We start from the raw sequence: 27774 nt of genomic DNA on the forward strand, positions 1-27774 counted from the left end.
ATTAATTGTTATTTGAAAAAATAAATACTACTATTATTATTATTATTATTATTATTATAATAAATAATAATAATAATATTAATATATATTTTTTATAAGCAGGGCGTAATGTCCCCCCCCCCTGCCATTAGTTGAAGAGGAACCGGCACAATGGTCCACGACGATGCCCGAGTGGAGTGGATTCGGAACCGCGTGTGCGACTGTTTGTATTTACCCAGCCCGGACTGTTTCCAAGAGCTGCTCCGGCGGGGAGACGGGGAAGAGGAGGCGAGGATAATCCAGTTCCTGAACAGCGTCAGCGAGAAGGAAGCCGCGTCAGCTCTGCTGTTCTTCAGAAGCGTCAAGGAAGAGGAGATCCAAGTAGTCGCCGGTGCGTTACTATTTGAACTCAGTGCAAACACCCCAAAACACACTCAACGACTTCAGCAAAAATAAATACTTGCTATTTAATGTACTTGAAGTCGTTACCGAAAAGTAAAAGTGCTTCGTATCGATATCACATCATATCCTGTATGAAGTGCCTAGTGAAGAAAATAATAAATAAAATAAAGTGCCAAGTGAACCTTTTTTTTCCCTGTCGGATCACTCATGCATATCGTCATTATAATTTACAATACAGTCTAGCTGGTGTCACAGTCATTAACAAGGATATGGACCTAATGATGAGCAATCCCAAATCAGCAGTTTTATGCAGTTCTCGATCTATCTCTCTTATCTATTTAAAAAACAGTAATGTGACTGTTAGAAATATAGTAGAGTAAAAAGTGTTGATATTTGCTTTGGAATGTGGTGGAGTAAGCAAAAAGCCTCTAAAATCGAGTGTACTTAAGCTAGTGCAGATGGATTATGTACTTAAGTGCTGTAACAGAGAACATGTATACTTGTATGGCCATCCCTATATGTAGCCCTGAGAGTGGCTCTTACAGACACACACACACACGCGCACACACACACACACACACACACACACACACACACACACACACACACACAGATACCGATACAGTATATATATATATATATATTTTTGTTTTTCTTTTTCTTTTTCTTTTTCTTTTTCACACAGATGCACCAGAGCCTGCAGAAGATGGGGATGAGGCCAATCTTGCAGAGTCTGAGGGACGCCCCCCGGAAATACCTGCCGCAGAGGCGACGGCCAAAGAAAGTGAGACTTCAGAAAAGAAGAACCGTTCCCCTGGTCCGGATGACGGCATTCAACTTCCGGCCGATAAAGCTGTCAAAATTGAGCTGGAAATTACAGCTAAGAAGCCGCATGACACTGTGAGATTGTACTTATTTTCTTTATCCTTGCATACATTGTGGTATTGAGATGGATGTTTGCCTACAGTATAAATCATTATAAATGTGGAAGTGTGTATGATTATACACATTATTTGTCCTTTGGAGACTTGTAATCACTGCTTCTGTTGACAATGTGTCTTTGTGTTTTCAGATGATGGAGATCCAGGTGATTTACCACGTTGAGCTTCATGTTGCTGTGGACAATCTTCCAGAGAGATTCACAGCCACTAATGTGCTATACTTTCTCCGGAAGACAAAAGGTACACATGGATTCCCCAGTACCACAGAAAGAAGGAAGATTGCGGCAATTTGCATGCATCTCACGTTCAAAAATATTAAATTATGGTTTATGAACCCCTTTAGCCCTGACATACATCTTGGAAAGCCGTAAAGCATAAAATACAGGTGTAAATTCACCAATATACATTAGCAATATAATAATAATAATAATAATAATAATAATAATAATAATAATAATAATAAACTAAATCAAACAATTAAAATGCATTTCATAAAAAAAATAATATCATAAACTATTTCATGTTAGGGTCATCAATTTCGACTGAGAAATTCAAGGATCATGACTATTTCTCAGTGAATGGTTCTCAGTCATTACCTCATTACTTTTCTTTAATTATTAGTCCAGAATTATTAGTCTTGAACTACTCCAGGCGACTCTAAAATAATCCTGACTGTAGTTCAGTATAAATGCCGGATATAAACGGTAGCTTTGCTGTGCCTGTTCCAGATACCATCTTTGAGCCTTCTGACATCAATGAAGCAAATGACGTGATGCCGCAGATGCTTGAGATGGGCGTGCTAAATGGACACTCCCTGGTTATGCTGAAGGACATCCACAACCATGTGTGTGGAAAGCACAAACACCAGAATCATGAGTAATCAGAGATGCGTGAATGCTGAGATTGGCTATCAGTTTTATAGAGATCTAAAATATAGTATTTGTCTTGAGGAATATCCGAATACAAACATGTCAAGCATAACAGATATTTAAAATTAAAAATGACTTGAAAAGACCATTGTAATTTGCAACATAATGCCTCTTTTTTAAGGTTGTGTTGCTGTGATGTCTCTCCTCTCAGGTGCATGCGTGCATCCCCTTGCTCTCTATTAACCAGCCAGAGCTGGAGGCGGGAAGTTTTGAACCAGGGGCTGCACCCTTAGAGGAGGCGCCCAGAGAATACCCCAAGGAGCACGATGAAGACGCCCCAATGGAATCCCTGGGGTTGGTGATGATCCGAGACGAAATGCTCAACAGCACCTACAAGTTTTTACACCAGATCCACAGAACTCTGGAGCAGCTTGATGGTGCGTTCTTTTCCTTGTTTTTCTTGTCATCTTTAGACATAAAGCCGATTGGCCCGATTGATGTTGCCGGTGGTTGTGACAGAAAAGGGGGAACGTTTCAGACAGCACATTGGCCCCGGACTATGCTTCTCTCACAGTTAATCTTCTTTGAAAAGGTGAGATAAAGCTGCACATTCCTGATCTGGGCCTGGAACCTGAGGTCCACGTGCTGCTGGCCAATCCTGAGGTGGTGGAGAAGCTTGAACAGTGCGTGATGAACTGGCAGACTCAGATTACCATTGTCATTGAAGAGCAGAAGACCAAAGCGCCCCAGGTTCCTAAATCTTTTTACCTGTTTTCACCTGTTGCTCATTGTTTACTCTAGCGAGCAACAGCCGTACAGCCACCCTGATCCCGGCCCCAATTACCCAGACCCTAGAAGAGTGTGGCTGCTTCAACCACACCACCCCCACACCACATAAACAAATGTCATAAATGATCATTTGTTTATAAGCCATTCCAAAAACCTTATTTACCATTCGGTTTCAGTCTCCTGGTCCATTGGCTGAGATTGATTTTTGGCGGGAGCGCACAGCCATCCTGAGTGCTTTGAATGAGCAGATAAAACTTCCCGTGGTTAAGAAGATCCTGGAGGTGATGACCCAAGCGGACCCGGTGACCGTCCAGAACCTGGAACTGACCGTGACCGAGCTCACAAAGTACTACCTGGAATCGGCGGAGAACGTGCGCTTCCTGAGCACGCTGGAGAGGCACTTCAAGGTGAGACATGTCTATGTTGCAACTATGTATAAAATGTATAAAGGACACAGAACATCCGCATTCTAATTTACACACGCAAACACACTATCCAGCCCCATCGATGTGTGTAGGGAGGATGGTTTCCTTTCAAGTTATCCCTCGATGTGTCACAGAACCTGGCTACGGGAGCGGGCTTCGGCGTGATCCTGGAGACCATTCCACTGATGATGAACAGCCTAAGAATGGTGTGGATCATCTCCAGTCACTACAACAAGGACGAGCGCATGGTCCCGCTGATGGAGCGCATCGCCTGGCAGATCTCCGAGCGCGTGGCTCGCATCATCAACGTCCGCCTGCTCTTCAAGTACGTGGCCTCAGCGATTTGCCTGCGTTTCACTTTTTGTTTTTACTTGAGTTGTTTCAGATCTGACGTGTAAGTTTGCCTGTCACCTTTTTCAAACCACCGATACGTGTGTCATATGAACAGAGATGTTAGGGACGTGGCCAAAGACAAAGTGCAGGATGGTAAGCAGGTTCTGGACAAGTGGAAGACGTGCTACTTAGAGGTGCGTACCAAGATCGAGGCCTCCGACAGGGATCCTCGCTGGGAGTTTGACAGGAAGAGGCTTTTCGAGAAGACTGATTATATGGCCTCCGTCTGCCAGGACCTGTATAACGTCCTGCTGGTAAGTAAAGACAAAGACCCACCCACCATGTTGTCACTGGATTCTTCTCTATAGTTTCTTGTTGATTTATTTTACATCTTTCTTAAATAAGGTAAAAAAGCATTTTGTGATAAACGCATTTACCTGGGCCTTGTGCCCTATAGATCCTGGAGGAGTTCTACAACATATTCGGTCCAGAGCTGAAGGCGGTGACTGGTGAGCCAAAACGCATTGATGACGTGCTGGGCTGGGTGGATCGACTGGTCGTGCCTATCGAGGACATCAACTTTGACCCTTTTAGAATTTCCAAAATGACCAACTGGAAAATGATAATGCAAGAATTTAACACAAAAGTTCAGGTGAGTGCAACACAGGAAAAAATGGATATATATTTGTTATCAATAAGTTGTCAGACATACTTAATATTCTAATCTTGGGCATGTTTCCTTTTTAGATTATCGAAGGGGAGGCTATCCACTTCATTGACCAGTCTTTTAAGACGCTGCGCTCTGCGACCGCTGCCTTCGACATGCTCCTGAAGTTTAAACACATCCGATCCAGAGAAGTCATCAACAAGCAAATGATGGAGAAGTTCAATGATATCTTGGCTCAGTACTGCAAAGAGGTTGTTGCAATGAAACAAACATATTTTTAAATTACATTTTTATTTGCATGTAAATTACAATGTAAAACTTTGTGAGTCCAAGTCTTGTGTGAAAACTTGAATGTGTCCATAAAGCCTGCGTCATTTTGACTTTTAAGATGTAGTATTATTATTATTATTATTATTATTATTATTATTATTATTATTATTATTATTATTATTATTATGACCCTGTATTGCAGCCTGATATTGGTCTGTCTTGTTCATTTGCTGTAGGTGGACAGCATAAACAGGACTTTTGAGGCCAACAAATGCAACCCTCCGCTGAATAAGAACCACCCTCCCTTGTCAGGAGCCATCTACTGGGAGCGCTCGCTTTTCCACAACATCAAAAGCACCATCCTGCGCTTCCTGGAGATGGGTGACATGCTGGAGAGTGAGCAGGGCAAAGTGGTCCGAGCAGCTACTATGCATTGATATGAATATTCAGTCTCAATTTCAGCAGCCGTCTTTTTTTTCTATTATACATCTTGTTATTGTCACATTTAGGCCAAGGCCAAATACCTGGGAGTCGGGATGCAAATGAGAAACTACGAGGTGCAGAAGTACAATAAATGGCGACGTGAAATGGAGCAGAACCTTGAGTTCCTGATGGAAAAGTCATTGCTTACCATGACCACTAGTTCTGGGGGCAGCCAGTGCCTGAGCGACATGGTCTGTCTCCCTCTTTTACCCAGCTAGTCACTGGCCACCAAGAACATCCATTTGGACTTAATTCATCTCTCTTGACGTTTCTGAATTTAAGGCGGCTGTAACAGCTGAACTGGGCTTGGAGAGGAATGTGATCTTTGGTGTGAACTTTGGTCCAGACCTCAAGGAGATCATTGCAGAGACCAAGCACTTGGAGCAACTGGGGTATTCTGTACCCGATCTGGCCCGCGATGTGGCTCAGCAGGAAGATAGATACCTCAGGTATTATTACTCCAAAAAAAAATCAATCGTAATGCGGGACAATTCCAATACCAATGTAAGATGTGTTGTTATTGCCAATGGTGTATCTATGTTAGATTTACAGATGATCTGAAGAAGCTGGTGGACAGCTACTCCACCTTGGTGGACAGCCTGAACGATGAAGAGTTCATCCTGCTGGCCGAGCACATGAAGAACCTTCGAAAAGCAATGCAATATGGATACAAGAGACTCAACTGGCGCTCCCTGGGTACTTTCCTGGCCCTTTTGTGACTGTCGTGCATTCACAGTCTGTTGTACAAAGTGTAAACATTTATTTTTTACATTATATCTTTTTCCATTTAAGGTATTAGTGAGTTCATCAAACGTGGAAACCTGGCCATATCTAAGTTTCAGTCACTTGTGAATCAGATTCGGAAGAATGAAATGGATATTGACGTCAAGCTGAAGTCCATCGAGATGGCCAACCTTTTCAAGTTTCCTACACTAATTAAACCCAATGAATTACCAGGTAAATTGTGAAAGAAAATATAGCCAATGAGAGATACAAGGAAATGAAGTTCTTCTGAGGTTCTTCTGACCTGTGTTCTGGTATCATTGTTGTTTAAAGGTGTGAAAGAGTTCTTTGAGCATATCGAGAGAGAGAGATTGAAGGATTTGAGTCTGTTAAGTATGAAATACTCAGCTATCGGGCCTCTTCTCACCAAGATGGAAAGTTTGATCATGCAAACCAGCACCGGAAAAGCCAAGCACATGGCTCGGTATTATGCCTACATGGAACGCAAGGTGCTCAACTCGCTGGTTAAGATGGTGTTGAGGTAATTTCTGAACAATTAATAATGTAATATGTGAACAATACCTTGGAGCACTAGCAATCAATCTCAGCTTTGAATTACTGAACTACTGTCCCAGGAAGTAAACGCCCCCTCCTATTTGCTTTCTCCTTTAGGAACATTCAGTACTTTAACGCGGCCCTGTTGGGCGACACGCCACGATTCCAAGTTGAAACCACCTTGGCTGTGCCTATTATTGTGTTGCAGCCCAAAATCAATGAGATCTACAAGTTGATCATGAACTGTATCAAAAACTGTGTGGAGAGTACCAAGGTGGACTTTTTTTTCTTTTGAATAACAACTTTAATGTGATAATGACACTGTGACTTAATCTTGTTTCGTTTCTCGTCCCAAATTTCTTCAGTGGTTTGTGCGTTGGATGCATGAAACCTGCATTGAGTGCGCTCCACATCAGGGGAGCGGAGACGATGAGCCAATTGTGTTCACATTTTACAGCGAAGTGTTCCAGCATCCGCAAATAAACGAGCACACCATGATAGTGGCGCAGAACATCCAGCAGCTGCTCTACTCAGTGCTGCGCTACCTCAATAGCTGGAAGCACTACTCACCCCTCTGGAAGCTGGACAAAAACATTGCCATTGAAAGGTTTGCTGCCAAAAAGCCGCCCTGTGTCATGTACGATGACAAGCTACAGTTCTACACACGTTCCAACCTGGAGGTGATGAAGGAATCTCAGGTCAAGGATGAGCACATCATCCATCTGAACCTGGCTCCTTTGGTTCATATGGTGCAGGAGAACATCCTGGTCTGGATCAGTTCCCTCGGCAGACTGCTCAACGAGTCTGCCAGAGAAGACCTCTTCCGCCTGAGAGATGAATTTACGGTATTGGACCAGAATATTATTAGAAGAAGAAGAAGAAGAATCTTTAATTATCACGCAACACACCACACTACAACATATGCACACACACATGCTTTGGATGGTGGCCGGTGAAATGAGGCCTCTGCATTTAACCCATCCTGGCTTGTCCTTCCCCCAGGGGGCAGCCAGGAGCAGTGGGCAGCATTCGGCAGATGACAAGTGTCCATCGCTGGTCAGACGATGATGTTTTGGGTTTTTTTTGGTGGGGGTCCTTACTGACGTTAGGTGGAGGAAACCCCATGTGGGCACGGGGAGAACATGCAAACTCCACACAGAAAGGCTCCTATTTGGGAGATAACCCGCCCGGAGCACGGTGCCAACAGCGCCCCAGGCGGGAATCAAACCTGCAATGCTGTCTATTCAGTGTTACAGATCAGAAGACGTGCGCAATGTTATCTGATTGGATATGAAATTTAACCATTAAATTAATATCTATTTGACCCCCATGTTTATGTCAATGAACAGAGCCTCTCTGGGAGCCTGAAGGCGACCCCCAACAATTTGGAAGACTTGAAATGTGTGCTCGGCACTATCTCAAACATCAGGGACAAGTCTCTAACCGTGGAGATGAGGTTCACCGATATCCAAGAGAAATACCGGACCCTGGCCATGTACGAAATAGAGGTATTATGATCCAGCCAACAGTTTGCATCGGTTTGATTTATTGATTCTCAGTGTCCCTGGATAAAGTGACGTTGCTGCTCTTTGTCTGTGTAGGTAACAGAGGAGGAACTACAACTGGTCACCACTATTGACCATATGTGGAGGGAACTACTAACGGAGTCCAAACTGGTGGACCGAAGTTTAGGCCGGGTCAAGAAAACCTTCACTGAGGTACAACTGCTTAACGTAGTTCCACTCCAAAAATAAATAAAAAATAATAATCCTTCACATGACGTTCAACATTCACACATATACAGAGGCAAAGAACTGGGGAAATATCAATTATCAATTAACTAGAAATTATATCATATTGTAAGTTATATACTGTATATTTTTATAATAAGTTGTTATGTACCAACAACTGTGCTCTAAGTTACAGAGTCCTCATCTTTCTGTTTTGTGAATCACTAATGCAGACCGCAAAGGAACAAATTCAGCAGTTCAATCAGCAGCTATCCGTCTTCGCAGAGAGCTTCAAAATGCATGGACCTGGAGCTGTCGGGGACGATTTGGAGCATGGTATTGTTGGGTTGAAGCCCGATGCTTTTGAGTTGAAATTGTAATCAGTCATATATTTTGTAAGATTCTTCAATGATACTGCTCCTCCTGTTTTTTTGTAGGGTTGTCCGTCATGGGCACGTATGATTCGGAACTAGCAAAGATGGAGTCAGAGCGGCAGGAGTTGTGCAATGCTGAAAAGCTGTTTGACCTGCCAATAACCATGTATCCAGAGCTGTCCAACGTACAGAGAGAAATGAACGGGTTGAGGCAGGTCTATGAGATATACAAAGCTCAGAAGGTCAGAGTTTGCCAGAGGGCGTACTGTTCTTTGTGTTTCTTGGTTATCTGTTTTTACTATTATCATTACATAATCTACATGCAATACCTATTTGTATTTTTCTCCATTTCAGACTGCTAAGGCAGAGTGGTCTCAGATCCTGTGGATACATTTAAATATACAGCTGCTGCAGGAAGGCGTGGAGGGTTTCATCAAGCATCTGAGGAAGCTGCCAAAAGACGTTCGGGCGCTGCCTGTGGCCTTCTTCCTCGAGGGCCGGATGAAAGAGTTTAAAGAGTCCCTGCCCCTTCTGCTGGATCTGAAGAATGAGGCGCTCAGAGAAAGGTCTGCCTCTGGACAGACACACGACCCGTAACGCGTCTTCTTTGCGGTTAGTCCTGGACGACTGCACTGCATTTACTATTTACAACATTTTTGTTTTTCTGCGCAGACACTGGCGGGAACTAATGGAGAGGACTGGAACTCGCTTTGAGATGAATCTTGACACCTTCACTCTAGAAAACATGTTTGCCATGGAGTTGCACAAGTATGGCAACGAAATTGGTGACATTGTCACATCCGCTGTCAAAGAGCTCAGCATTGAGAAGGCGGGTTCCCTATTTTTAGAATTGCCTTTAGAATTGTTTTGAGGGTCAGGGTGAGTTTTAATTGTTCATCTCAACCATTGAGTACTAGTGTGTGTGTGCGCGTGCGTCTGTGTGTGGGAGTAGGGAGTGAAGGAGGTGGTGGAGACTTGGGAGAGCATGAAGTTCAGCGTGCAGCGCTACTTTAAAGGCACCCAGGAGCGGGGCTCCATCCTGGGGGCTGTGGACGAGATCCTGCAGAGCCTGGACGACAATGCCATGAACCTGCAGAGCATGGCAGGCAGTCGCTATGTGGGACCCTTCCTGAGCACTGTTCAGGAGTGGGAGAAAAACCTGTCCCTCATCAGTGAGGTCATAGAGGTGAGCAACCACAGCAACGCCATCCAAACGCACTCTGACAGCTCTAACGTCTGTGCTCGAGGTCTTTTTGTTAATTATTTCGCTACAGGTATGGATGCTTGTGCAACGCAAGTGGATGTACCTGGAGAGCATATTTATTGGTGGAGACATTCGTGCACAGCTGCCAGTGGAAGCAGAGAAATTTGACAACATTGATAAAATGTTCAAAAAAGTGAGTGTCACTGCCCGATGAAAGGAAAAAACACAATGTCACATTAGGACCGGACACGCATAGAGCCGTATGTGCCACGTTCCACTGCAGATAATGAATGACACGGCGAAGGACCTCGGCATCAAGCGCTGCTGCCTGGTTCCCAATCGATTGGCAGAGCTGCAGGGTCTCAGCGATGGCCTGGAGAGGTGCCAGAAGAGTCTCAACGACTACCTGGATGCCAAGCGCAATGCCTTCCCCCGCTTCTTCTTCATCTCGGACGACGAGCTGCTCAGCATCTTGGGAAGCAGCGACCCCTCCTGTGTCCAAGAACACATGATCAAGGTACGGGACCGCTGCTACACGCCTGTATGACAAATTGCATTTCACCTCATATCCCTCTGATTCTTCTGGTTCCTGCTTTTAAGATGTATGACAACATAGCGTCGCTGAGGTTTGACACGGGAAACAATGGGGAGACACTCGCTGGAGCACTGGTGTCTGCAGAAGGGGAGGTAATGGAGCTCAGGAAGCCCATCCTGGCAGATGGCAGAGTGGAGGACTGGATGACTGCAGTATTGCAGGAGATGAAGAGGACCAACCGACTCATCACCAAGGAAGCCATTTTCCGCTACTGTGAAGACAGGCCCAGGTATGCAGAGTGACTGATCTGGGTCTCGGTAGGTGGACGTCCACGCCAGACGGTGTAAACACACCGCACTGTCTCCCTGCAGGGTGGACTGGATGCTGTTGTACCAGGGCATGGTGGTGCTGGCAGGAAACCAGGTGTGGTGGACCTGGGAGGTGGAGGACATCTTTCGAAAAGGCAAGAAAGGGGACAAGCAGGCGCTGAAGCTCTACGCCAAACAACTGCACCAGCAGATTGACGATCTGGTGACACGCATCACGCTGCCCATGAAGAAGAACGACAGACGCAAGATCAACACCATCCTGATCATCGACGTGCACGCCAGAGACATCGTTGACAGCTTCGTTAGGGACAAGTAAGATACGTTAGTTTTACTATATTTTACTCTTTACATTACCACACTTTACTTGCTGAATTCTTTCTCCAGTATCATGGATGCCCATGAGTTTGAGTGGGAGAGCCAGCTGAGGTTCTATTGGGATCAGGAACCAGACGATCTGTATGTGCGTCAGTGCAGCGCTACCTTCTCCTATGGGTACGAGTACATGGGACTTAACGGTCGCCTGGTCATCACCCCACTGACGGACCGCATCTACCTCACCCTCACACAGGTGTGGGCCATATTGCAATACACAGAAATACTAACTGGAAGTGGGAGAAACTCTCAGTAGGAAGACTTTCCTGTGCAACGACTGCTAGTGATAACATCCAGTAATTTCAGTAGTGTGTGTGTGTGTGTGTGTGTGTGTTTGTGTGCATGTGTTTTTTTGTGTCTCAGGCTCTTTCCATGTACCTGGGTGGAGCTCCTGCCGGACCAGCTGGAACAGGAAAAACAGAGTCCACCAAAGATCTGGCCAAGGCCTTAGGCTTACTCTGTGTGGTTACTAACTGTGGAGAAGGCATGGACTACATGGTGAGAGGATTCTTCACACGCCACCGCAGGCTCCAAGGTCTCGTCGTCTGTAAAATAGTTGTAATGTGCACCATGTGCAGTATGAAGACATAATATTCAAAAGCTCTAAGGTATTACACCAATCCGTTAACAACTTTATTTGGCTAGCTGAGTGGAAAAACACCCCAAAATTATCTTGGACCATGTGCGGTGACAAATGACCCTTAAATAATGTTATCTTTCAATTGTAACGGTCACTAACGTCTATTTGCTCTTTGCTTGAAGGCTGTTGGGAAGATCTTTTCAGGCCTAGCCCAGTGTGGAGCCTGGGGCTGCTTCGATGAGTTCAACCGCATTGAGGCGTCCGTGCTGTCCGTCATCTCCTCCCAGATCCAGACCATCCGCAATGCCCTCATTTGGCACCTTAAAAGATTCCCTGTAAGCCAAATGTACATGAAATGCAAGATGAGGGATGGATGCGCCAACGTTCTATCAACTGCATGCTGGGGAATATCACATATGCCACTAATTCAACAATTAAGAATACAACTTTTTTTTTTCTTTAATTGGACTATATGCAAAAGAGAAATCAAATGAAAGGATTTGTCCTTCACAACTGTCCTGCTGCCACGTTGCATTTCAGTTTGAGGGCCAGGAGATCAGCTTGGATGATCGCATGGGAATTTTCATAACGATGAATCCGGGCTATGCAGGGCGAACGGAGCTGCCGGAATCTGTCAAAGCTCTCTTCAGACCAGTGGTGGTGATTGTGCCCGACCTGCAGCAGATCTGTGAGATCATGCTTTTCTCTGAGGGCTTCCTCCTGGCCAAAGTGAGGGACACACACCCACACACACATTTTTTCTTTTTTTGCAGAGAGAAAATCACAATAATTAAGTGAAGAGTAAAATGTTTGGAAAGTGAATCAAGCATTAAAAGATAATTTTCCTATTTTCCAATCTAGATTCTGGCAAAGAAGATGACAGTTCTGTACAAACTGGCCCGTGAACAGTTGTCCAAGCAGTCTCACTATGACTTTGGCCTCCGTGCTCTTAAGTCTGTGTTGGTGATGGCAGGAGAACTGAAGAGAGGCTCACCAGACATTAATGAGGTAGGAATCAAAAGTGCCTTTCCTGAAAGTCTTCATTTGAGTCATAGACCCACATTTTGGGGTTTTGTCTGTTAATGTGAATGTAGGATCATTAATTGTCCTACAGATGAAACAACTTTCCTTTGTTTTTATTTAGTATCACGCTACAGCACTTGGCTTGGTTGTCGTTTGGTTAAAAGGCAGCTGATTGGTTCTGTAATGGGTTTTAACGATGACAAGTACTTTTCTGGAAAATTCCTGGAACATTTCTCTGAATTGTCACTCAACGTTATTTTTTGACACATCTGTCTCCCAGGATGTGGTGCTGATGCGTGCGCTCAGGGACATGAACTTGCCAAAGTTTGTGTTTGAGGACGTTCCTCTGTTTCTGGGGCTGATCTCGGACTTGTTTCCCGGGCTCGACTGCCCTCGCGTTCGCTATCCCAGCTTCAACGACTCTGTGGAACAGACTCTACAGGAGAACAGATACCTCATGCTTGCCGACCAGGTGACCAGATAGCCTCAACTTTTCAGGATACTTTGGAGTTTAATCTGAAAAACGATATGCTAGCTCTGTAACGAGATGAGTGCATTTTGATGGTTTTATGTCTTCACGCTATTTGTGTCATCAGGTGGATAAGGTCGTGCAGATGTATGAGACCATGATGACCCGGCACACCACCATGGTGGTGGGCCCGACGGGCGGCGGGAAATCCGTTGTGATCAACACATTATGCCAAGCACAGACCAAGTCAGTGTTGCTTCATATCAGCTGCACATATTTAATATTAAATGTCCTTATCTTGATATTTGTTTCATCCTCTCACCGACAGGCTAGCACTGGTGACCAAGGTGTATGCCCTGAACCCCAAAGCAATGAGTGTGATAGAGCTCTACGGGATACTGGACCCTGTCACTCGAGACTGGACCGATGGAATACTGTCAAACATATTCCGAGACATCAACAGGCCGACGGACAAGAAGGAGAGAAGGTTAAGAGAATGACCTTCTCCTTAGACCCACAATGCATTTTTTGTGCAGCGATACATTCCTTTCTGGTGCAGATTGTGTTAATATTTGTAAATTAGTTGGAATTTCACATTGATACATTCATTTAGTGCAACATAATCAGTCAAAATCAAGATCGTATTTTGCAACCTTTACGCACTATAAAGTTGGTTGGCACACACACATACATAGGGGAGTTTGTCACAATGGTCTCTTCTACTCCTCTACAAGAGACCATTCCATATTCAAAATGACTGAATGAATTAAATTACTTGAACATCCAAATAAGTCATTCTTCAACTTCAGCATTCCTGCAGCTCCATTCCTAGAAACAACCAATTAGTAAAGTCGGGATAATAGAGATAATATTTAACACACAGGTACATCCTATTCGATGGGGATGTGGACGCTCTCTGGGTGGAGAACATGAACTCGGTGATGGATGACAACCGGCTCCTCACGCTGGCCAACGGGGAGAGGATCCGACTGCAGGCGCACTGCGCTCTGCTCTTTGAGGTCTGTGTCGTTCCCAACCTCGCACACTTGTTAAAATGTTTGATATTATCAGAACTTTACTGTTGAAATGTACCATTGCCATTTGTTCGTTCCAGGTTGGAGATCTGCAGTATGCCTCTCCTGCCACCGTGTCTCGCTGTGGGATGGTGTTTGTTGACCCCAAAAATCTACGATATTTCCCGTTCTGGCAGAGATGGGTTCACAAGAGACCTGAAAAGGTATGAGAAACAAACAAATATGAAGCGAAGCTATTCATTATTAAAGGTAAATTTGACTTTTATTTTCATTAATTTCCTCTTCTCTATTTTCTGTTGTTTTTTTTGTTGTCTTTAGGAACAAGAAGTTCTAAACAAACTCTTTGAAAAATATGTGCCCCCCACCATCGATATGATAGTGGAGGGTGTAGTTGATGGCAAACAGGGGCAGAAGCTGAAGACCATTGTCCCCCAGACAGATCTGAATATGGTGAGCTCATTGTGTACCTATGTACTATTAGTCCCCATTACCATTATACATAGAAACATTTAAATCTAACAAAGGCTGTATTATTGACATTATGTTATTATTAGATTATTACATTCCTTGTTTGTGTGGGTGTTGTGTTCAGGTGACACAGTTGTCAATGATGTTGGATGCCCTGCTGGACGTCGAGAACCAACGGGCAGAAGTTCTGGAGAGCTTCTTCCTGGAAGCTCTGTGCTGCTCTCTAGGGGCCACCTTGTTGGACACAGACAGGATCAAGTTTGACGAGTTCATAAAGAAATTGTCCTGTTTAACAACGGTCCACGACGAAAGGGCTGGACCTGGAGACATCCCAGGTGATGACAGCAGATTATTCCCAATGTCTATAAATACAGTTGTACAGTTGCGGGCTGCAGGATCCGATGGGATCAGAAACCTCAATGCTTCCCCACACATGTAGACTCAAAACTAGTCAATAAAAGGAAATCATTAATTCTACTTCAGGTAAAAAGAATGACTAAGCATGTTCCTTTTCGCAGGGTCTCAACCAACACTGTATGACTTCCATTTTGATGGAGTACACCAGAAGTGGGTTCCCTGGAGCTCTCTTATCGGCCAATACATCCACGATCCTGAAATTAAATTTATCGACATCCTAGGTAAAGGACAATTTAGTGAGCTTTTTATGAAGAAAGGGAAGAATAACCTGCCTATTCCTATTTTCCTCCTATTAGTTGACTTCCATGCTAAACCTGCATCTCCTTTCCAGTCCCAACTGTGGACACCACCAGGGCCGGCTGGATGCTGGAGCAAATGGTGAAGATCAAGAGACCAGTGGTCCTGGTGGGAGAGTCCGGCACCTCCAAAACAGCCACCACTCAGAACTTTCTGAAAAACCTCAACGCGGACAGCGCGGTGAGTTTACCTTTTTGGATTTTTACGGGGTTTTTTTTACATTTATGATTGTACCACCCTTGGTCTGCTTACCCTTTGGTTTTGCAGATGACCCTCATCATCAACTTCTCGTCGAGGACCACCTCAATGGACCTGCAGAGGAACTTAGAGGCCAACGTGGAGAAGAGGACCAAGGAGATATATGGTCCACCCATGGGGAAAAGGCTACTGGTCTTCATGGATGACCTGAATATGCCGAGGGTACCTTCTCAAAGCTGCCCGCTTGGTCCATTTAGGACACCTGTACATTTCTCATGCTGTTGCTGTGCGTGCGTGACCGAGTGCGCTGTGTCCCCTTCCCCTACAGGTGGATGACTATGGCACCCAGCAGCCTATCGCCCTCCTGAAGCTGCTGTTGGACAGAGGAGGCATGTACGACAGAGGGAAGGAGCTGAACTACAAAGTCCTCAAGGACCTGGGGTTTGTAGCCGCCATGGGGAAGGCGGGAGGCGGGAGGAATGAGGTGGACCCTCGCTTCATCTCGCTGTTCAGCGTCTTCAATATCCCTTTCCCCGAAGAGGAGGCGCTTCACCTCATCTATGCTTCCATCCTCAAAGGACATACAAAAGTGAGGCGCCTCAATATTTAGCGTAAATTACAACATTACATGCATCCTACTACATACTATATGCATAACAGTTTGAGTTATTTTGATTGTTTTACTTTGTTTCATTTAGTTGAGAAATCCAATGGGTGTTGTTTTGGTGTCTCTGGTGTAATTTTTTTATTGAACTTGCTGTGAATATTTCAGCCATTCAATGCCAACATACAGACAGTTTGTGACAAAGTGACCTTCTGCACACTGGAACTGTACAAGAACATCATAAAAGGCCTTCCACCCACTCCCTCAAAGTTTCACTACATCTTCAACCTCAGGGACCTGTCGCGTATCTACAACGGGCTCACCCTCACCGGCCCAGGGAGGTCTCTCGTGGCTTATTCTCATCATTGACCTATTATTGCTTTTCAACGCAAAGTGTCCGTTTTCTAACCCGTCTCTGTGCTGGTCTGTTTCCTCTAGTTTTTCGACAGTCACCCAGTTTGTGCGTGTTTGGAGGAACGAGTGCCTGCGCGTATTCCACGACAGACTCATCAATGAAACGGACAAAGCTTTGGTAATAAGGAGCGGTGAATATACGACTGCATATGAATGTTGTGTTTGTGATTAACTACATAGTTATGCTTTAAATGGCAATGGGCCAATCCGTGTTTTGAGCTCAAACATTTGTTTTGTGCTTTGAATAATTCCTTTGAAATGAGCATTGCCTGTTTTCCTCCGACAGGTCCAAGGCCATTTAAAAAACCTGATTGCTGAACATTTTCAGTCAGACCTGGAGTCGGCCATGAGGGATCCCATCCTGTTTGGAGACTACAGGACCGCCCTCAATGTGAACGAACCAAGACTGTATGAGGACATACAGGATTATGATGTCTCTAAAGCCCTCTTCCAGGTGCTGTACTTTGTTTAAGGTATTTAATTGTTGCATTGTGTTAATATTTGCTGCAAACATTCATTCCACAATGTACTCTTTATACTCTGTAGGAGATTCTAGAGGAGTACAATGAGAATAAGATACCAATGAACATGGTTCTGTTTGATGATGCGCTGGAGCATCTTACCCGGGTGCACCGCATCATCCGCATGGATCGTGGCCACGCCCTGCTGGTTGGCGTTGGAGGCTCTGGCAAACAGTCTCTCACCAAGCTAGCGGCCTTCGCTGCCGACTGTGAGGTTTGCAAACCATATTTATTACCATAAAGAAACTCGAAAATTACAAGGATTCCCACGGAATCAGGAAATATGACGTGATGCACATGCTGACAGAGATTTGGTAGAAAGATTACTCTACCTCAGTAATTCTTCAAACTAATGTTCCTGTGACACTCTTTCTCTTTGTTTTATCATGTGATTTTTTTCCCAGGTATTTGAGATCATGCTAAGCAGAGGCTATGCTGAGTCTAACCTCCGTGACGACCTGAAAAACCTCTACCTGAAGCTGGGCATTGAGAACAAGAAGACAGTGTTCCTGTTCACCGACGCACACGTCGCTGAGGAAGGCTTCCTAGAACTCATAAACAACATGCTGACCTCTGGTTAAATATCAAATCCACTTCCCCCCCTTCTCATGCATCTGTCAGCTGTTCAGACCTGATCGCTTTAGAGCTGCAGTCAATCTGTCTCTCCATTTACAGGCATTGTCCCTGCGCTGTTCCCTGATGATGAGAAGGAGTCCGTTCTCAATGGGGTCCGCGATGAGGCCATGAAAAAGGGAGCAGGACTTTCCAAAGAGAGTTTATGGCAGTTCTTTGTCAACAAAAGTGCCAACAACCTGCACATAGTCTTGGGCATGTCCCCAGTGGGGGACACCCTGAGGACACGCTGCAGGAACTTCCCAGGTGAGGTATTGGCCTTTAGTCTCCTCTCACCTATGTTGAAGGAGGTTACCGAGCAATGGGCTAGATGGGAGTGTTAACAATCATCCTTCATGTGAGTATTCATCTTTTTGCGTGACGTTTATCTGTCAGGACTGGTGAACAACACTGGGATCGACTGGTTCCTGCCATGGCCGCCACAGGCCTTACATGCAGTGGCTCACTCTTTCCTTGGTCCGTATATTGATATGTTTAACAGCATTACACTCGAGAAAAATAATTAAAAAGTAGAGTGTTAGTTAATAGTGTGTTACATAGTGGTGTTAGTTATACTTAACTTTGTCAATGTAATTCTGCAGGAGAGAGTGCAATGATCCCTGATGCACATTCGGCAGCGGTTATAGCACACGTGTGCATGGTTCATGGGTCCGTGGGAGAGTATAGCCTGATGTTTCAGCAGAAGCTCAGACGCAGCAATTATGTCACTCCAAAGAACTATCTGGACTTCATCAGCACCTATGCCAATCTGCTGGAGGACAAGGACCAGTACATCTTGGGTAAGAAGTAGGAGTGAGCGAAAAAGTGATTCCTTTAAAGTGAGTGATTTTTTATTACAGGGTTTTTTTTGGTTTGTTTGTTTTTTTGAGAAATTAGATGTTCTCTTCTGTCACAGCTCAGTGTAAGCGTCTGGAGGGTGGTCTGGATAAACTGGACGAGGCAGGTGAGCAGCTGGCTGAGCTCAACATCAAGCTTGAAGAACAGAAAGTGGTTCTGGCAGAGAAATCTACTGCCTGTGAAATTCTGCTGGAGGAGATCTCCACGAACACTGCTGTGGGTCAGTATACAGAAAGCATACAGGGCCGCGACTTTGGTGCAATTGTTTTCCTTAAATACCTACTGTATATGATTAAAAATTAAAAAAAGAAGGAGATTGGAATGTATCCTACAAACAATTTCCCTATGACCCAGCTGAGGAGAAGAAGACTCTGGCAGAAGACACGGCCAGGGGGATTGAGGAACAGAACAAGGTGATAGCCGTAGAAAAGAAAGATGCGGAGAGTTCCCTGGCCGAGGCTCTGCCAGCTCTGGAGGCTGCCCGCTTTGCCCTGAAGGACCTGGACAAGTCTGACGTCACAGAGATCAGGTGCTGCCCTCTGCCTCTTTCAACAACCCTCTGTGGAATGGTGAAAGAATTTCAATCACTCTTGATTGGTAAAGTCATTCCAGTAGAAGATTTGTACATTTGGTTGATTTGGGGTTGATTAGTGGTTTACGCCATTTCTTCAAAGACTGTTCAAGAACAATGCTGTGACAAGTTGCTCACTCACTCAAAGGAGCATGGCCTTCCACAGCTGTGTGGAATGCATTACCTTCTTTGCTGCATAAAGTATGGCATGTACAATCATATTTTCGATGATGAACTCTAACTGTCTGGATTGTTTGTTTCGCCCCTGCACTGGACTGAAGATCCTTTGCAAAGCCGCCTAAACAGGTGCAGGTGGTGTGTGAATGCATCCTGGTGATGCGTGGCTACAAGGAATTAAGTTGGAAGGCAGCCAAAGGGATGATGTCAGAGGCAAACTTCCTGCGCTCGCTAATGGAGATGGATTGTGATGCAATCCAACCGAGCCAGGTCAAGACTGTAAGGGGTATGTAGGCTTTGCTGTCAATGAGAGATCAAACAAGAGGCATGAATGCATCTTGAATATCATTAATATGATGATGACTTATAGTCGTGTTGACTTGGGACTTGGTGCTATTCATTTTCATTGCGCAGGTTTCCTGAAGAACCTCAACACTAGCTTTGAGGAGATGCAGGCCATCAGTAAGGCTGGCTCTGGAATGCTTAAGTTTGTGGAGGCTGTAATGGGTTACTGTGATGTTGCCAAGGAGATAAAGCCCAAAAGAGAAAAGGTAGTCTATTTACAAATGGCTAATTTGACCATGTACAGGCACTGTTAGTGGTGGGTGTGTATGATAGGGTTGTTGGGTGTGAATTGAATGCTTTAGGTGGCACGGCTGGAGAAGAACTTCTTCCAGAGCAAGCGGGAGCTGGAGCTCATCCAGACAGAGCTGAGTGAAATCCAGACGGAGCTGGTAGCCCTGGGGGAGAAGTACGAGGGAGCCAAGGGGGAGAAACAGCTGCTCCAAGAGGAGGCTGAGCTCATGGAGAGGAGGCTGATAGCCGCTGACAAACTAATTTCTGGCCTGGGCTCCGAGAAAGAGCGGTGAGGCCGCCCTGCAGAGTGGATTCTCAACGATGCTTCATATGGGTGTCACCGTGAACGTCCTGATCTTTCGTCTTTCCTCCTCCTTATGGTGTTCCGCCTCTGTCTACTCCCACACCCACACTTTCCCAGATGGACTCTAGATTTGGAGGAGCTGAAACAGCGGCGGGTGCGTCTCCTGGGCGACTGTCTAATCTGCTCTGCGTTTTTGAGTTACGAAGGAGCGTTCAGCTGGGACTTCAGGAACGAGATGGTGTATGAGGTGTGGGAGAAGGACGTGCAGGAGCGAGGCATCCCCCTGAGTCAGCCCTTCAGGGTGGAGAACCTGCTGACCGACGAGGTTGAGATAAGCAGGTGTGGAAGACTGTGCTGAAGACTGACGATTAACACAGTGCATGGACATGTAGTGTAAGAATAACGTGCACCTTTTATGATGAAGACACACATCAAGTCAGACACACTGCAGTTGTTTAGACATTTCATTACAGATCAGTTCCATGTAAATAGGACACTTGTTGCGCTTGTGTTGACTATGAGGCATGTTGTGTATCAGGTGGGGCTCAGAAGGTTTGCCTCCTGATGAGTTGTCCGTCCAGAATGGAATCCTCACCACCAGAGCCAGCCGTTTCCCCATGTGCATCGACCCCCAGCAGCAAGCCCTCAACTGGATCAAGAAGAAGGAGGAGAAAAGCAACCTGAGGGTACAAAAAGCTTCACCATATTTTTATCGGTCTCTCTCCTTCAATAGCCCTTTCATAAATGGAAGGAAATGTTATCACAAATGGCCTTCCTTTCTTCCAGATCTCCTCCTTTAGTGATCCAGACTTCCTAAAGCAGCTGGAAATGGCCATAAAGTACGGCTTCCCCTTCCTCTTTCAAGATGTGGACGAGTACATTGATCCTGTGATTGACAATGTCCTTGAAAAGAATGTGAAAGGAGCGGAGGGCAGGCAGACCATAGTGCTGGGAGACAAAGAGGTGGACTACGATCCCAACTTCAAGCTCTACCTCAACACCAAGCTGAGCAACCCCAAGTACTCACCATCTGTGTTTGGGAAAGCCATGGTCATTAACTACACCGGTGAGGGGCAAACAAACCTTAGCTTTACAGGATGGCACATTTGAGTTGCTATCTCTAATCAGTCCCCTGCCTGTCTGTTTTCATTTCTGTGTTGGTCATAGTCACTCTTAAGGGCCTGGAGGACCAGCTGCTTAGTGTGATTGTGGGATTTGAGAGGGAGGAGCTGGAAAAGCAGCGTGAGTCTTTGATCCAGGAGACCAGCGAGAACAAGAAGCTGCTGAAAGACCTTGAGGACTCACTGCTCCGAGAGTTGGCCACCTCCAGTGGCAACATGCTGGACAACACAGAGCTCATACACACACTGGAGGAGACAAAGTCCAAGGCCAGTGAGGTGGGTCCTCACCAGAGCAGGCCTCACCTCTCTCAGTACAACGACAGAGTGGAATGACATGCAAATAGGGTCGTGCATGTACGTCATAGTCGTCAAACTCTTTGTCTTTTATCCCTGCCTGGATGTGTGTTCTTCAGGTGTTTGAGAAGCTGAAGCTGGCTGAGAAGACATCGGTTGACATTGATAAGCTGAGGGACAGCTATCGTCCAGCTGCCAAGCGTGGTGCTATCCTGTTCTTTGTGCTGGCGGAGATGGCTCTGGTTAACAGCATGTATCAGTACTCCCTCGCCTCCTACCTTGAGGTGTTCGACTTTTCGCTGAAGAAATCGCTGCCTGATTCTATCCTGCCTAAGAGGCTGAAGAACATCATGAACACTCTGACACACAATGTGTACAACTATGGCTGTACAGGTGACACCACTTGAAAGGAGTGCTGATTTTTTTTTAAACAATCGTTATTTAAATAGTCTTTAAAATTGCAAAGCTTCCCCACTGATCTGTTTTGCATCTCTTTGAAGGTCTGTTTGAAAGACATAAGCTGCTCTTCTCCTTCAATATGACGATAAAGATTGAGCAGGCAGAGGAGAGGGCCCCTCAGGAGGAACTTGAGTTCTTCCTAAAGGGTAAGATGATATAGACAGTAACAGACAAAATACAGAAATGTTCACAGAACGTAGAGAATTTGTTAATTTTTCCTCTTCTGTACAGGTAATCTCTCCCTGGAGAAGAGCAAACGCAAAAAGCCTTGCACATGGATCCCAGACCAGGGCTGGGAGGACATAATGAGACTAGCAGAGCTCTTCCCTGAACAGTTTGGAACTCTGTCTGATGATGTGGAGAAAAACCCAAGTGCATGGGAGCCTGTGGGTGTCCTTGCTGAGAAAAATGACTATGTGCGCTTTTCTAAATGGTTTGAGGAATTAATGCATGCTCCTTGGTTCCCCAGTGGTATGACCTGGATGCGCCAGAGCAGGCTGCCTTTCCCATGAAGTACAAGGAGAATCTGACGCCATTTCAGAAGCTGCTCATGTTGCGATGCTTCCGCCTTGACAGGGTCTACAGAGCTGTCACCGACTATGTCACGGTCACAATGGGCGAGAAGTGAGTCGTACTGCACGTCATGCTTATTAAAAGGGGTATTCATATGTAATTGTGGTCGTTTGAGAAGTTGCCAAATGCATGATCGCTTAACCGCATAGTATTCATTTTGCCTTTTCCTCTCAGGTATGTGCAGCCTCCAGTGATCAGCTTTGATAACATCTATGAACAGAGCACACCAAACTCCCCCATTGTCTTCATCCTCAGTCCTGGCTCTGACCCAGCCAGTGACCTCATGAAACTAGCAGAGAGATCAGGCTTTGAAGGCAGCAGGCTCAAGTTCCTTGCCATGGGGCAGGGCCAAGAGAATGTACTGGACTTGGACCATGGGACCATTCAAAATCCCTTGAATTTAATCATTGCAATTTGGAAAGATGCGTTGGATTAAAAAAACAACAACTCTCTTTTTGTGGTATAGGTTGCTCTGCAGCTGCTGGAGACTGCTGTCTCCCGTGGTCATTGGCTGATGCTTCAGAATTGCCACTTGCTGGTGAAGTGGCTGAAGCTGCTGGAGAAGGCACTGGAGAGGATCAATAAGCCTCACCCCGACTACCGCCTGTGGCTCACCACTGACCCCATCAAAGACTTCCCCATTGGCATACTGCAGAAATCTCTAAAGGTAGAAAACACAGCTGCTAATCATTCAAACACTCCTGCAATTCAAACACATCGTTGGTACAAAGTAGAAGGTCTAGCAATCTCTGAGATGCTAGTTGAAAATCATTAAAGCTTTCTTGTTGATTTGCCTATACATTCTGTTTTTGAACGCCTAGGTGGTGACGGAGCCCCCTAATGGCCTGAAGTTGAACATGAGAGCCACATTCTTCAAGATCCCCTACGAGTCCCTGGAGGCGTGCCCGCACCAAGCCTTCCGCAGTCTGGTCTACGTGCTGGCTTTTTTCCACGCCGTGGTGCAAGAGAGACGCAAGTACGGCAAGATCGGTTGGAACGTCCCTTATGACTTCAACGAGTCCGACTTCATCGTAAGTGGCGCCAAAGTCGTCAACAGCAAAGTCGTTTTCCTTATTGGACGGTCCATTGACCTGTGAACGTTATCGTCATTCCAACTCTGTTCACCAGGTGTGTATGGAGATCCTGGATACCTATCTCACTAAAGCGGACAAGCAAGGAGACACTAAAATTCCTTGGGCAAGTCTGAAATACCTCATCGGGGAGGTTAGGCTACATTTATTGTTTGTACAACAACGTTTATATTGTATTCTCTGATAATCACAATCCCAGTGCTTGTTGGCCGATCTTTAGTGCGCTCTGTTTTGCAGGTCATGTATGGGGGGCGTGCTATAGATAGCTTTGACCGCAGGATCCTGACTGTCTACATGGATGAGTACCTAGGAGATTTCATATTTGACACCTTCCAGCCCTTCCACTTCTTTCACAACAAGGATGTGGACTACAAGATTCCTCCCGATGGGGTCAAAGAAGTATATGTCGGTCTGTCCTTATTTTGGCTTACTTACATTGTGTATGGAGGGAATTCCAGTGTTGTCATAGTGTTGATTGTTCTTTTTTTTTTTTTTTTTTACAGATGAGATTGAGTCCCTACCTTTGGCAAATACACCAGAAGTGTTTGGTCTGCATCCCAATGCTGAGATTGGATACTACACACAGTCCGCCAGAGACATGTGGATCCATCTGATAGAGTTGCAGCCTCAAACTGGTAATATCTCATATCATCCCTACTTGTCTTTACTCTCTCAGATAGCTTTGTGTTCACCATTTTGTTACATGCCAATATATTTTTTAGCTGCAGGACATTACCCTTGTTGCATTTCCTCAATGAAACCTTATCCTTTCAGGTTCTCGACGTGTGGCTTAAATCCTCTCACTGATGGTTGTGCTTAATTTATTTCCTTCTCATTTACATGTGACAGGCGAGTCCGGAGGAGGCATCAGCAGGGATGAGTACATTAGCCAGGTGGCCCAGGATATCCACGATAAGCTGCCCAAAGTGTTTGACCTGGACGTCATCCGCAAGCAGTTGGGGTTGGACATCTCCCCAACCTCCGTGGTGCTGCTGCAGGAACTGGAGCGCTTCAACAAGCTGATAGTCCGCATGGGGCGCTCGCTGGTCGAGCTGCACAGGGTGAGGAGGGAACACGCCGCAAAGAGACTAAACCGACTTTTCTGTGCGAGTTACGATGCGTACTTATCGGGTTTTGCCTTGCAGGCCCTGGCTGGTGAAGTGGGGATGAGTAACGAACTCGATGAAGTGGCTCGGGCGCTCTTCAACGGGCAAATCCCTGCCATCTGGAGGAAGTTGGCGCCGGACACCGTCAAGTCTCTTGGAAACTGGATGATTCATTTCAAGAGGCGGCAAGATCAGTACAGCTCCTGGGTAGTGACATTTAACACACTTAACGTCGAGGCATTCATCCTCAGCACTTTATTTTGTGTAATATGAACTAAGTACTCCGCTCGTGTTTGCCAGGTGGATATTGGAGAGCCAAACGTGATGTGGCTGTCTGGACTCCACATCCCAGAATCCTACCTGACGGCCCTGGTCCAGGCTACATGCAGGAGGAATGGCTGGCCTCTGGATCGCTCGACACTCTACACGCAAGTCACACAAGAATGCGATGAGGAGGAAGTGAAGGAGAAACCGCTTCAGGGTACAAATCGGCGCCCCCATTGAGGTGTTAGCGGGCATCTTATTGTTCCATAAGAACACTGAAGTATGGAGGTTTGTGTTGTTGCTGTTGTTTGCAGGCTGCTTTGTGTCTGGGTTATATCTGGAGGGAGCCGACTGGGACGTAGAGAACAGCTGCTTGGCCAGAAGTAAACCCAAAGTTCTAGTGGTCCCACTACCTATCCTCAAGGTCATACCCATTGAGGCTCACCGGCTGAAATTACAGGTGTGTATCACACACACAAACACACACACACACACACACACACACACGTGCGCGTGTGTGTGTGTGTATTTACCTTTGTGTGTGTATTTACCTTTTGTACTCTTATACCGAATGCATAAATTACGTTAACCGCTTGATGTCCTTTTACGCGCTTTGCGTGGCAGAACACGTTGCGGACACCAGTGTACATCACGTCCATGCGGAGGAACGCCATGGGGGTGGGGCTGGTGTTTGAGGCCGACCTGTCCACCACCAAGCACATCTCCCACTGGGTGCTGCAGGGCGTCTGCCTCTGCCTCAACGCGGACTGAGCAAGGCGCGAGGGCTCACTACGCCCCACACCGTTTTTTTACGCCGGAGGAATACTCTGGGCATCCTGGTTGTGTGTTACAGTCTATACTTTAATGCTGCAGTTGTTTTACTTTCGTATTAAATAAATCTACGGGTTGAAAGAAAAGTTGTCAATCCAAATTTTCAAGGGCACCAAATCCCTGATTGCAAAGGGTTAATTTGCAGACAACAAATGATAAAAGAAACAATCACTTGGTATTATCCTTATGTGTGGAGACCCTTGAAAAAGGGCAAAAATGGGGTTATCACAAGGAAAATACAATGTGCAAAAGGAAAGAATGCAGTTTATGAATAATGAGATTGAGAAGCAATATCTGTAGAAAACAACATTTGGACAGAAGTTTGAATCCCCACAACCCCCAGGAACACAAATCAACAGCTTATTGTCACCTAATTTCACAATGTAGTTTTGTATTTTCATTTAAATAAATAATAATAATTATTATTATTATTATTATTATGACTAAATGGCAGCAAGCTATGATGTCAGACTCATCATCTCTAAGGGCATCATTTGTTAATGTGGAACACGCTTGTTTTTTTCACACCTTTGATTAGTGTTTGAACCTTAATTTGTTTTGTTCAAGTCATTACCTCACAAGGGCATTGAGCAGTTTGGATATACGGTCCCCGGCTCCACCCGGTAGTGTACTGAATTGTCCCTGAGCAATGCACTGAGCCCCTAACTGCTCTCAAAGTCCCTCGCATGGCTGCTGCTGACGTCGATGTGTGAATGTGAGGTACGCACTGTGAAGCACGTATGACTAGTCGTATGACTAGAAACGAGCAGTTTACCATTTGTATCCGTACACTACTCTCGTCAGGGTTCCCCATGAAAAGGTATCCCATGTGTAGTTTCTTGGTGAATGTGATGTGTTGAAGAATGAAGGAGTGACCGCTGACGCTGACTTGATCAAAATAATAGTTTTATTACACAAATCAGCATCAAACCAGACTTGCCTAGGACGTCCAGGAGAGACCCGAGCCGGATGGAATCTCTGCCAAGCGACGCTCTGCACTCGCTTTTAAAGCTGTACAGAGATAACATACCATATCTGGTCCCAACCCATAGGTGCCCGCTCAGCCTCTGTCTTGCCATAAATCTAAACATTTCCTCCTCTGGTCAAGCTGGAGGAATCAACAAAATTCCTCCCCCGTAGGGCCTCTGAATAGACTCGTTATTTTCGTTCTCCGTATGACATGGAAGCAATAAATCTACAGTAACATAGTTAATATTATTACCGCACTATATCTCAGCTTTGGGAGCTCAGTGACCTATTCACCTCAAACCTTCCAGACACCTCACATGGGAATGTGCGTCACAGGCCCATTAAGATCGTTTAATGCTTTTGATGAATCCCAAAGGAAACGGCGAATTGTAGACGTTCAAACACTTCTGATCCTGTTGTGACTTTTACTTTCATGTCTTTCTTTTCCTTTTTTTTTTTTTTTTTAAACAATATTAAATAAACGTTCTTCCAGTTTGGAGTCCAGTCTATTTCGAACATCTATTTGTGTGTAATCTATTTGGCGTGCACGCACTTATTGTGGAGGGGATGCGTACCGGAAGTGCTGAATTTAAATGAGCTCGCGTGTGTGTGCGCGCGTGTGTGTGTGTGTGTGTGTGTGTGTGTGTGTGTGTGTGTGTGTGTGTGTCGGAGCAGCGCTGGTGAGGAGGATGTCTAAGGTCGCTGGTAAAGCAGGTGTTTGGATGGCTCTGAAGAGGCTGGACAGGGACGGTTCGTACATCTGAGGGTTTGTTTCAAACGTTTCGCTCCACGAACCGAGGTCACGTGCGCGTGGCTTTGTGGGCGCGTTGGGTCGTTTCTAAACGTCGGTCTCCATGGCGACGAGCCTTTATTTAGAACTAACGATCTAAATCAGAAGGTATGAAAAAAATATACTATATATATATATATATATATATATATATATATATATATATATATATA

At 45.4% G+C, this 27774-nt stretch overlaps 1 protein-coding gene across 1 annotated transcript; it reads left to right on the forward strand.

Annotated features, from left to right (window-relative positions):
- Positions 1 to 150: 150 nt before the first annotated feature.
- dnah10 (dynein axonemal heavy chain 10) lies at positions 151 to 25782 on the forward strand (the record flags this gene model as incomplete). The annotated part of the gene is made up of 78 exons (XM_079997226.1): positions 151 to 370; positions 1067 to 1281; positions 1454 to 1562; positions 2051 to 2166; positions 2403 to 2628; positions 2784 to 2941; positions 3157 to 3387; positions 3540 to 3730; positions 3854 to 4052; positions 4196 to 4390; positions 4486 to 4656; positions 4912 to 5088; positions 5185 to 5349; positions 5441 to 5607; positions 5703 to 5854; positions 5951 to 6115; positions 6215 to 6422; positions 6554 to 6710; positions 6802 to 7281; positions 7786 to 7944; positions 8038 to 8154; positions 8400 to 8502; positions 8604 to 8782; positions 8895 to 9106; positions 9213 to 9369; positions 9493 to 9726; positions 9815 to 9937; positions 10028 to 10261; positions 10345 to 10568; positions 10651 to 10920; positions 10993 to 11176; positions 11344 to 11478; positions 11743 to 11895; positions 12101 to 12289; positions 12422 to 12568; positions 12864 to 13055; positions 13180 to 13298; positions 13381 to 13539; positions 13936 to 14071; positions 14167 to 14289; positions 14405 to 14536; positions 14679 to 14889; positions 15073 to 15192; positions 15303 to 15448; positions 15536 to 15688; positions 15795 to 16055; positions 16239 to 16411; positions 16509 to 16602; positions 16771 to 16938; positions 17031 to 17219; positions 17410 to 17581; positions 17681 to 17884; positions 18014 to 18094; positions 18220 to 18417; positions 18534 to 18695; positions 18830 to 19004; positions 19328 to 19509; positions 19638 to 19774; positions 19871 to 20088; positions 20221 to 20442; positions 20642 to 20789; positions 20890 to 21169; positions 21271 to 21500; positions 21638 to 21911; positions 22019 to 22123; positions 22209 to 22363; positions 22447 to 22601; positions 22725 to 22908; positions 23017 to 23217; positions 23372 to 23581; positions 23679 to 23774; positions 23879 to 24050; positions 24145 to 24276; positions 24491 to 24702; positions 24787 to 24954; positions 25048 to 25228; positions 25326 to 25471; positions 25636 to 25782. 78 exons carry the CDS (start codon positions 151 to 153, stop codon positions 25780 to 25782), a joined length of 13845 nt encoding a protein of 4614 aa, XP_079853352.1.
- Positions 25783 to 27774: the final 1992 nt, after the last annotated feature.

The sequence above is a fragment of the Zeus faber genome (genome assembly GCF_960531495.2).
Source record: "Zeus faber genome assembly, chromosome: 3".
Lineage (NCBI taxonomy): Eukaryota > Metazoa > Chordata > Actinopteri > Zeiformes > Zeidae > Zeus > Zeus faber.